The following is a 10,505-nucleotide window of genomic DNA, read 5'->3' as shown; positions in this document are numbered from 1 at the left end:
TGCTGTCATCTCTGGCAGCAGGGATGTCTCAGGAAGTGGACCAGTCACACTAAATATAAAGGTGTTTGTCCGAGCATATGTATTATTGTGGGAAATAGTTTCATCCTATTATTGCTGAATATTTGTCCTGGGGGGAATATTGGTTCATTTACTGTAAACCATGTTCTTCCACATTCAAATAAATAAGCCTGCAATACCAGACACAACCAATAACCAAGCGTGGCGCTGTTCCTGGAAATAAGCAGACATGTCTTTGCTCATACAAGCACGTCAGCGAGGCTTCTCCATTGATCTGTCGGTGTACAGTATTTGTATAGACGGCACATTCTGATCTCAGGACCTGAGGATTATACAGAGATGAGCAGCGTCACATGTTCTGCTCTTCTCTCTTTAGGCAATCTGTTGCAGATCAGTTGTGGAGAAGCGTTCTAATGATTGACGTGCATAACTTTTTAGTAAAAAAGAGGTTTTTCAGCAGCTGCGGTTTGTGACTAGGAGCCACCCATCTGTTTGCATTTCCCAGCTTCTTCCTCTCGGTGATAGCTTCTCTGAGCAAAAATGAAACTGCAGAAGAAGCCACCAGGAAGCCGACAGCCTCCATTCTGACTGGTTCCTCGTCACAGTGACATATGCTGGAGGGCGTGCGTGCACAGAGCTCTATGGATGACACCCAGTCCTACAGTCCCTGGGAGGGGACCACACACTACATAAATCTGTCCGAACTTGTCCTTACAAACATATCAAGAGTAGCAGCGAAACTGGGACTGTCAGTGAGATCAGGTAAGATCCCGAATATACCCAGTAGTAATATACCATGTAGGAACGTGACAACTAGTCGTATACTTGTGAATTATCGGCAGCTAGATAAGTTTGGAGCAACTTTAAAAATAGCGGACAATCGCATACATAGACGTTCCCTAATGAAACAGCTGTAGTGGACTCGCATACAGTGGGGAAAATAAGTATTTGATATACTCCTGATTTTGCAAGTTTTCCTACCTACAAAGAATGGAGAGGTTTGTACTTTTTATCGTAGGTACACTTCACCTGTGAGAGACCGAATCTAAAAAATAATAATCAGAAAATCACATTGTACGATTTTTCACATATTTCATGCAATAGAATGCAAATTAATGAAGTATTTGATACAATAGCAAAACAGAACTTAATATTTATATAGAAACCTTTGTTTGCAATTACAAAAGACAGACAAGCATTATGCCATAACTATCTGATAGGTGCAGGTCTTCTATCTGGGACCTTCATTCATGCTGGATACAGACCACCATATTTCATGGACCGCAGAAGGACCGCAGGTCTCCCCAACCCAAACTCACCACTGCATTTGTGCCTATAAAACTGTAAGCTGGGGTTATCCCAGTCATTGTGATTATACAGACCATTAAAGAGGATATCCCTGACTGTAGTAAAAAAAGACATTTAGTTGCTAACAGAGGCAACTACCTGCCTGTTGTATCCCGCGCTGGCCACTAACAGCTCCTGCCAGAGATTCAGCTGTTCCCTGTCAATAGAGCAGCAGTTTCTCTTCCTATTGACATTACTTATGTCATGCTGATTGACAGCCGATTTCCCCCAATTAGGCAGCGGAGATCTGACTTTCAATCGACATGACACCAATAGTACCGACCTGTCAACAGGAATAGAAACACTTGCTCTGCTGACAGGGAGCAGCTGAATCTCTGGCAGGAGCGGTCAATGACCGGTGATGAGTACAACAGGCAGGTAGTTGCCTCTATCGGCACCTACATTCCTTTTTTTCCTAAAGTCTCAGATATCCCCTTTAAATACAGCCATAGCCATCTGAACCTAAGGCTACTTTCACACTAGCGTCGTGTGACGTACATCGCAATGCATCGTTTTGGAGAAAAAACGCATCCTGCAAAGTTGCCCGCAGGATGCGTTTTTTCTCCATAGACTTGCATTAGCGACGCATTGCGACGTATGGCCACGATGTGTCGTGTTTTGGCGGACCGTCGGCACAAAAAAACGTTCCATGTAACTTTGTGCGTCGCCTCCGCCCCCTCCTCCCCGGACATTACAATGGGGCAGCGGATGCGTTGAAAAACTGCATCCGCTGCCCTCGTTGTGCATTAATTTCACAACGTGCGTCGGTACGTCGGGCCGACGCTAGTGTGAAAGTAGCCTAAGCTCAAATGGAGAAAGTTTTGCAATAATTACATGGCAAGCCCAATAGTTACATGCTAAGCCCAATAATTTGGTCAGAAAGATGCTGACAAACTGATTTTTTATTTTTTTTTATTTTTTTTTAATGGGATGTTACACTTTAGGTATAAACATTATTCATCATTGTCTTTACACCTGGCGTAACAATGGTTTTAATAGTGACTTTTTTTGTGTTGTGTTTTTTTTACTTAATTTGTGCCTTTTTTTAAGCTATTACTTGATTATTTAAAAAATAATTTCTGCATTATGACCACATTTTTGATAATACAGATGTTTCCGCCTAACTTGTTGTTTGCAATGTTTCAAAATGTTACCACATTTTTGCACAATTGTACCCCAGCGCTCTAGTGGAGTACAAGAGCTTTAATCTTTCGAATATACACTCACTGGCCACTTTATTAGGTACACCTGTCCAACTTCTTGTTAACACTTAATTTCTAATCAGCCAATCACATGGCGGCAACTCAGTGCATTTAGGCATGTAGACATGGTCAAGACAATCTCCTGCAGTTCAAACCGAGCATCAGTATGGGGAAGAAAGGTGATTTGAGTGCCTTTGAACGTGGCATGGTTGTTGGTGCCAGAAGGGCTTTTCTGAGTATTTCAGAAACTGCTGATCTACTGGGATTTTCACGCACAACCATCTCTAGGGTTTACAGAGAATGGTCCGAAAAAGAAAAAAAACCCAGTGAGCGGCAGTTCTGTGGGCGGAAATGCCTTGTTGATGCCAGAGGTCAGAGGAGAATGGGCAGACTGGTTCGAGCTGATAGAAAGGCAACAGTGACTCAAATCGCCACCCGTTACAACCAAGGTAGGCCTAAGAGCATCTCTGAATGCACAGTGCGTCGAACTTTGAGGCAGATGGGCTACAGCAGCAGAAGACCACACCGGGTACCACTCCTTTCAGCTAAGAACAGGAAACTGAGGCTACAATTTGTACAAGCTCATCGAAATTGGACAGTAGAAGATTGGAAAAACGTTGCTTGGTCTGATGAGTCTCGATTTCTGCTGCGACATTCGGATGGTAGGGTCAGAATTTGGCGTAAACAACATGAAAGCATGGATCCATCCTGCCTTGTATGGAGCATCTTTGGGATGTGCAGCCGACAAATCTGCGGCAACTGTGTGATGCCATCATGTCAATATGGACCAAAATCTCTGAGGAATGCTTCCAGCACCTTGTTGAATCTATGCCACGAAGAATTGAGGCAGTTCTGAAGGCAAAAGGGGGTCCAACCCGTTACTAGCATGGTGTACCTAATAAAGTGGCCGGTGAGTGTATATTCGCCAGCACCAGTTTAACGAATTTGGTTAAAAAAAAAGTTAGGAAGTACCACAAGGAGAAAAAAGAAAAGTAGATTTAAAAAAATGCTGATGGTTGCTAGATAAAGGGGCTTTGTTTTTATAGTTGATTATTTTATACATAGTTTTATGGATTAATATTTTGCTTGTAGTCAATCATAAATCCGTTCTCTACTTTTCCAGAAACTTTAGCTACATGCACTGAGGTGGTCACAGGAAGTTCCATCTGCTATACTGTAGACTGTCTCTTCACACTGCACTGATTTGTTTTGGCTCTGTTCATCAGGTAGTCAAGGTTTATTAGAAACTGGGCTAGTAACTGGTAATATCAGTGGTGACATAAATGTATTATTTTTTTCAGGATCTTCCATCACAGACCTCAGTTATGAGTGGAGAAGTGAAAACCTTTGTCTTCTTGGACCTGGAAGCTACGGGTCTAAATCGAGATCTACCTAAAATAACCGAGATCTGTCTGATTGCCGTCCATGTGTCCTCTCTGGAGAACTCAGTAACTGATGAGTCCGGAGAAGTTCAGCTCCCAAGGGTTATGGACAAGCTTTGTCTTTGTGTGGATCCAGGGAAACCCCTCACTGAAGGAGCTTCCACCATCACGGGACTCAGCAACAAAAACCTCAACGACAGCGAGAAGCAAAAGTTCGACACAAATCTCATCAAGTCAATCAACCAGTTTGTCGATCGCCAGGCTAAACCCGTCTGCCTGGTTGCCCATAATGGGTTTTTCTACGACTTTCCCCTTTTGAAGACTGAGCTGCAGCAACAAAATGAAGACTTTCCCGGCACCATGTTGTGCCTGGATTCTCTCCAAGCTTTCCGAAAGCTTGATGATCCGACTGCCAAAAAAGTCAAGGGAAGACACACCTTGTCCGAAATATATAAACGAAGTTTTGGAAAGGAACCAAATTATCCTCACTTTGCAGAGGGAGATGTGCTCACCCTAATCGCAGTCTTCATTTGCCAAGCAAGGCAACTACTAGACATGTCCAGTTATAAGACCTGGGAGCAGATAAAACCCATGTACACATAAATGATATGGTCAGACCAGAGATTGCTGAGGAAATTTATGGATGGGCACCCCTCCACTTTGTTTCTACCAATTAAATAACTGCTTAAAAATGTATGCAATGTATTTAACAAGCATTATATTGTAAGTTAATAAACTATTTAAATTGCTAATGTTTTTAATTTATTTTTTAATAAAATCTCATTATTTTCCCATATTGTAACTTTAGAGCGCATTTGTGCTGTCAGTTTATTTTTTTTAGAATAATCTTTCATGTTACTAGCATTTTTCACCAGCTTTCCCTTCTGCAGCTTCTTCTAATTTTCAGTTTTCTTTGAGCTAGTGGATAAAGACCTGCTGCTACGATGTTTTCCCACGCAAAGTTCACACAAACTTCAGGGGTTCTTATTCTCCTTTCTTTATGTTGAAGAAAAGGATCTCCTTAAAATGATTAAATTTAAGAGTCAAGTGTAAAAATCTTAATATTGGATAAATGTCACAAGCCCATCTGGGAGTTTATATCACAAACGAGTTTCACACAGAAAGGTCTTTAATTACTGCATATATGAAAGACTGGTCGACATTTTACGTCATATCTTGTCATCGACACAAGGTCTGAAAGATCCAATCCATATGGTCGGTATAAGCAGATCGAAACTTAAGTAATTATAAAAACAAAAACAATGAAAGAAAACACATATTGTTGGGATAAAAAATCATTCATAATGATATGAGGTCATATTTAATATTCACACCCTGTGGCATTCTTGTTTGTAGGTTGTATATCCACCATGATTCCCAATTGAGTAACTTCCTATGATGGCCTCCACCTCTGTGTGGGCCCGTTCTATGCCCACTGTACCACAAGATATGGTATCTCCTCCATGTTGTAAGGAAAAGTGTTTTGTGGTTGCTTAACATTTAGATGTGAGTTTATTCTACGCATCAGATAAATGTCGTCTGATGCGAGTTTTTAGGGGCCACTGTGCAGCCAGCATATTCTATGATGGAGGTATGACAAATAATGAGATTAACTACATATGATGAATTGCAATGAATGAAATTATAAATTTTGTAAGCCTTGTTAGTACTGAAGATGTAAAATGAGGTATTTTCGGCATGTTTACAACGTGGATATAGATTGGCCACTTTTAAAAAATCCTTTTGTCTGTATCCATTCATTAATTGGGATGTTTTTAATGGTTTGTTTTGGGTGACATGAAGTTGCTAGTAAGGTAGAGTTAGTTGCTGAACTTTTTCTGTAGGAGATAAGTCACTTGTAGATTAATTAACTGGAGTAAAGTCCAAGAAATCTATTTGGGTTTCCTGGACAATATACATGAATATAAGGTTTATGTTATTATTGTTTAGATATTGTACATAATCAACAGCCATATCTCTGGTGAAATCCCATATCGGGAGGAGGTAGTCTATGTAGCGACCATACCACCTGATATGGTAGAAGAAAGGGTTGGTGTCGGGGAATATGAATGATTCTTTCCATCTGGATATATAGATGTTTGCTATTGAAGGGGAGAATCTCGCTCCCATAGAAGCTCCTTGTTAATGTAAATAAAAAGTCCCATTTAAATGAAAAATAATTGTGATGTAATAAAATATCAACTACTATCAAAATAAATTTTTGAGTTTCAGGAGAATAACTACTGTGAGTATGCAGGTTTCAGTGATGAAACCACCAATTCATGTGATATACATGGATACAGTCCTATAACATCACAAGATAATGATATGCAGGCTTTTGGCCATTGGGTACCACATAAGGAGGATATGACATGTTTTGTAACAGGAACATAGCTGGGCAGATTCTTAAACAATGCTTGTGCAGCGCCCCAGAGTCCTGGTTGCTGCAGTAGTATTATTCCTCCACCAGGGGGAGTGATATTACGTCTGGAGGCAATAAAGGAGATCTCCTGTCCAGGTATCACAAACACACCACACGCTTCACACTCCACTCCACCAGGGGGAGCAAAGGTTCTATCTATTAGGCCACTCCTCGCAGTTAGGTAAAACTGGTGGGTTGGTTAGAAAGTTAGGGAGTTCCTGGCTGGAGACCGAGAGAGAAAGGCCTCCAGGCCGAGCTGTCTGGAGTGATCTCCAGCAGATCCAGACTACGGTCTGAGGAGGACAAGGGTACACGGAGCTGCGCCTGCACCCCATGCGGCAGCATCCTAAGGAAGAGACATTGAAAGGAAGCGTGTTCTAGTGAGTGAGAAACAAAGGCATAGCAACAAGTGGATACCAGAGAGTATAGTAGACGAGAGGAGCTGCATCCTTCTGGTGTGCGTTCTGGTAGCCAGAATACCGAGGGAGTAAAGTGCTCTACGCCATTGCTTCAGAGACTGGCAGGACAGTCAATTCCAAGTTGGCTGCCCGACCTAAAATACCTAAGAAGACAGGTGGCAACTTGTGGGGGTCGGGGTGTTTCTAGGGTCCCTAGAAACCCCCTAAGAAGCGTCGGTCACCCTGACCGAATACCACAGGTGGCGTCACGAACATTATCCCTTTAAAGACCTTTCCCCTTTTTATACGGACGCCCCTAGGGCCACGGACCGGGTCAGCCACCGTGACATTCCTACCGAACCGAAGGACCCGGTACCGAGTACCCCATGGCCCTATGGGGGCGATCCAACTTGGCGTCACGAACAGGATGTACTTAAGCCTGAAGAATCGGGTCATGTGTGCCTAAGAACTGTGCCCGAGCTGTATTTGAACTGTGTTTCATTGCTGAACTGTGTATCGCCATTACTGTAAAGATTCCCGCCAAAATCGCCACCATTATAGCGCCACGAGGAGCGCAGGAGAAGAAGAAGGGCGTGCCATGGGAGGAGACTACCAAAGCGGCGCCAAGAGTGACGACCGCCCCCTCCGACTACTGCTGCAACAGGACGACGTGCCCAGAACCCGAGGAGGTCTGCCCCCTGAATTGCAACGGCGGGAACCGGGTGGAGGAGCTCTGCCTCCAGAAAATGGAGGAGCAGCGTGCGCGTGTGGCCACAGAGAACCGGTAGTCAAGATGGCAGAGGGAGGTGAGCGGACCCCGGAGCATGGGATGGAGCACGAGGACTCTCCCAGCCAGGGCCTGCAAGAACTGCACCCTTCACCGACTATGAATCTGGACCTCCTGCGGAAGGAAGAGGAAGCACGCACCTGTCAGCTCGTGCGCCGGGAGCTGGAAGCTGTGGCCGGGTGGAAGAAGACCTTAATCGGGAGCCTCACCAGACATCTGTTGGCAGCCCCGTCTGGTCAGGAGCAAGAAAGAAGTTCCAGCGCTCCGAAGCCAGAAAGCAAGGCCCTGCCGGAAAGCGAGATGCTGCAAACACATGACAACGCTGCAGCACAAGGCCCTGCAACCAGCGTTCCAGACCCCAGCGGAGATTGAGGGGACCGGTACCGGAGGGACCACATCTGAAGCAGGTATGAGGAACAACCCTGCCCCGGTGACCGACCCCGCTCCGGCAACTGCTCCTGCCACAGCTGCTGACCCCGTTCCAGTGACTGATCTTGCAGCAGCCGCTACCTTTGCTGCAGCAAATGCCCATACTCAAGCTACGCAGGCTTCCATCGCTGCGCATGATATGACAATCCACGAAAGACAAACCAATGGTGTTTATCCCGTGCCAGGTGTGACCCTGGATTCTACCCTTCCCAGGCCAAGAAGGGTTGTGTGCCAGGTGAAGCCCTGGAAGCTATTCAAATAAACCTCGAAAATCCGAAGAGAATGTACATAGTTAACTGTTCTTAGTTTTACTGCTAAAACCCGTCCTGGGTTAACTCTTATAGGGATCCCTTTGTTTACCCAGGATCCCTGTTGTTTCAAGTTTGCACAAGTTTTATTATTGCTTTAAAAAGAACTGCGGAATCATGGACGGTGAATGATTCACAAACTGTTCCTGTATATAGTTTGCACCTTCTTAAAGGTGCTCTCTACTGGTTTTACAAGAAAGAGCTTTTCAAAGAAACTGTTCCTGATGACAGCGTGAAAGTTCTTGCTGCTTCACTGCTAATAACTGACTTGCAAATTCATTGTTTACACTACCTCAGAATAGACTTGGTTTCCTCTTAAAGGGAATGTTAGTTATTGCACTTTGCCTAAAAGTGATAATGTTGCCTTAAATAGATAGATAGTAATGTTTTTACATAGTGATAGTATGTAGTCAAGCATAGAAAATGTTTAATGATGTACTTTGAATAAAATTGAAGTTAAAGTAATTGCTAGGTTTTATAGAAATAGGCTGAAAAAAAAAATGCAGTGAGCCCGTAGGGGTAGACAGATAGTCCTGCATATGTAGAAGAAGTAAGAAAGAAGAAAATGTTAATTTCACTTTGAAGTTTTATAGTATGCCCTTAGAGGGTACTCGCATTAAAAGGAAAAATACTGTTTTGTACTTGCACTTAGTAGATAGCATACCTGTATGGGTAATGGTCATTCATAGTTAGTTAGTTAATAATTGTGGTTTAAAGTCGCGTGCGCACAATGTAAATATGTTATTGTTTGCAACGTTCAAGTGTTCTCACCTCCCATAAAGGGAAGCACTGTTAAATTAATTTGTTTAAAGCATTCCAAAAAGGTAGTATGTCTTTTTGCTAATGCATTGATGTTTTCTTTTCCCAGCCCGGGAGTGCTGGATTTAACGGGGGGGGGGGGGGGTGCAGCGCCCCAGAGTCCTGGTTGCTGCAGTAATATTATTCCTCCACCACCAGGGGGAGTGATATTACGTCTAGAGGCAATAAAGGAGATCTCCTGTCCAGGTATCACAAACACACCACACGCTTCACACTCCACTCCACCAGGGGGAGCAAAGGTTCTATCTATTAGGCCACTCCTCACAGTTAGGTAAAACTGGTGGGTTGGTTAGAAAGTTAGGGAGTTCCTGGCTGGAGGCCGAGTGAGAAAGGTCTCCAGGTCGAGCTGTCTGGAGTCATCTCCAGCAGATCCAGACTACGGTCTGAGGAGGACGAGGGTACACGGAGCTGCGCCTGCACCCCATGCGGCAGCATCCTAAGGAAGAGACATTGAAAGGAAGCGTGTTCTAGTGAGTGAGAAACGAAGGCATAGCAACAAGTGGATACGAGAGAGGATAGTAGACGAGAAGAGCTGCATCCTTCTGGTGCGCGTTCCGGTAGCCGGAATACCGAGGGAGTAAAGTGCTCTACGCCGTTGCTTCAGAGACTGGCAGGACAGTCAATTCCAAGTTGGCTGCCCGACCTAAAATACCTAAGAAGACAGGTGGCAGCTTGTGGGGGTCGGGGTGTCTCTAGGGTCCCTATAAACAAGCCTCAGGCCATCAGTCATACGGGTTTTGTTCTATCCGACCACGGGGAACAGAGAGAGAAGAGTAATAACAGTGAGGACCTCATTAGAGCTTAAGCAAGTGAGGACCTACTGTGTTACTGTGCGCATAGGAAGGCTATTGCATTCCACCTGGATAAGGAGACTCTGGATTTGCCTTCAGACCAACCAGACTCTGCCTGCCCCGTGATCCGATGCCCAGGACTGTGGACACTGAAGCCTTCAGTAAAAGGTAAAGAGACTGCAACCTTGTGTCCTCGTTATTCACCACGCCTTACACCATCACCATCTACACTTCTGGGAAGCCCTGGGGATACACTTCACCTGTGGGAAGGTATACCATCTAGCTGCCATAACATCACTCCAGCGGACCCCTAAGCAGCGTCGGTCACCCTGACCGAATACCACAGGTGGCATCACGAACATTATCCCTTTAAAGACCTTTCCCCCTTTTTATACGGACGCCCCTAGGGCCACGGACCGGGTCAGCCACTGTGACATCCCTACCGAACCGAAGGACCCGGTACCGAGTACCCCACGGCCCTACGGGGGCGATCCACTTGTAAATATAGATCCACCCAGGAGCTGAGCTTCTCTCCCAAGCCCTCAATGGGTCATAAAGGGGGAAGGAATTGTGTTTTGTGAAATTTTGTAAGTGAATGATAT

General features: G+C 44.5%; 2 protein-coding genes across 4 annotated transcripts in view; both read left to right on the top strand.

Moving 5' to 3' along the window:
* Window positions 1–647: 647 nt before the first annotated feature.
* Window positions 648–4,743, top strand: TREX2 (three prime repair exonuclease 2). Of its 2 annotated transcripts, XM_077283778.1 has the most exons (3): window positions 739–780; window positions 3,691–3,793; window positions 3,869–4,743. In XM_077283778.1, exon 3 carries the CDS (start codon window positions 3,893–3,895, stop codon window positions 4,550–4,552), a length of 660 nt encoding a protein of 219 aa, XP_077139893.1. In that variant the 5' UTR covers window positions 739–780; window positions 3,691–3,793; window positions 3,869–3,892; the 3' UTR covers window positions 4,553–4,743. The 2 variants fall into 2 exon arrangements, with proteins under 2 accessions (XP_077139892.1, XP_077139893.1); XM_077283777.1 differs by lacking the exon at window positions 3,691–3,793 and having other exon boundaries at window positions 648–780.
* The window catches only part of LOC143805035 (5-aminolevulinate synthase, erythroid-specific, mitochondrial-like), an 82,054-nt gene continuing 72,287 nt past the window's right edge, over window positions 739–10,505 (top strand). For both annotated transcript variants that reach the window (XM_077283776.1, XM_077283775.1), the window contains exon 1: window positions 739–780. The gene's annotated coding sequence lies outside the window, so the exon portion shown is untranslated. The remainder of the gene's footprint in view (window positions 781–10,505) is intronic.

The sequence above is a fragment of the Ranitomeya variabilis genome, chromosome 2 (assembly GCF_051348905.1).
Source record: "Ranitomeya variabilis isolate aRanVar5 chromosome 2, aRanVar5.hap1, whole genome shotgun sequence".
Lineage (NCBI taxonomy): Eukaryota > Metazoa > Chordata > Amphibia > Anura > Dendrobatidae > Ranitomeya > Ranitomeya variabilis.
The sequence above is the reverse complement of the archived record's forward strand: the minus strand, read 5'-3'. Positions and strand labels throughout refer to the sequence as shown.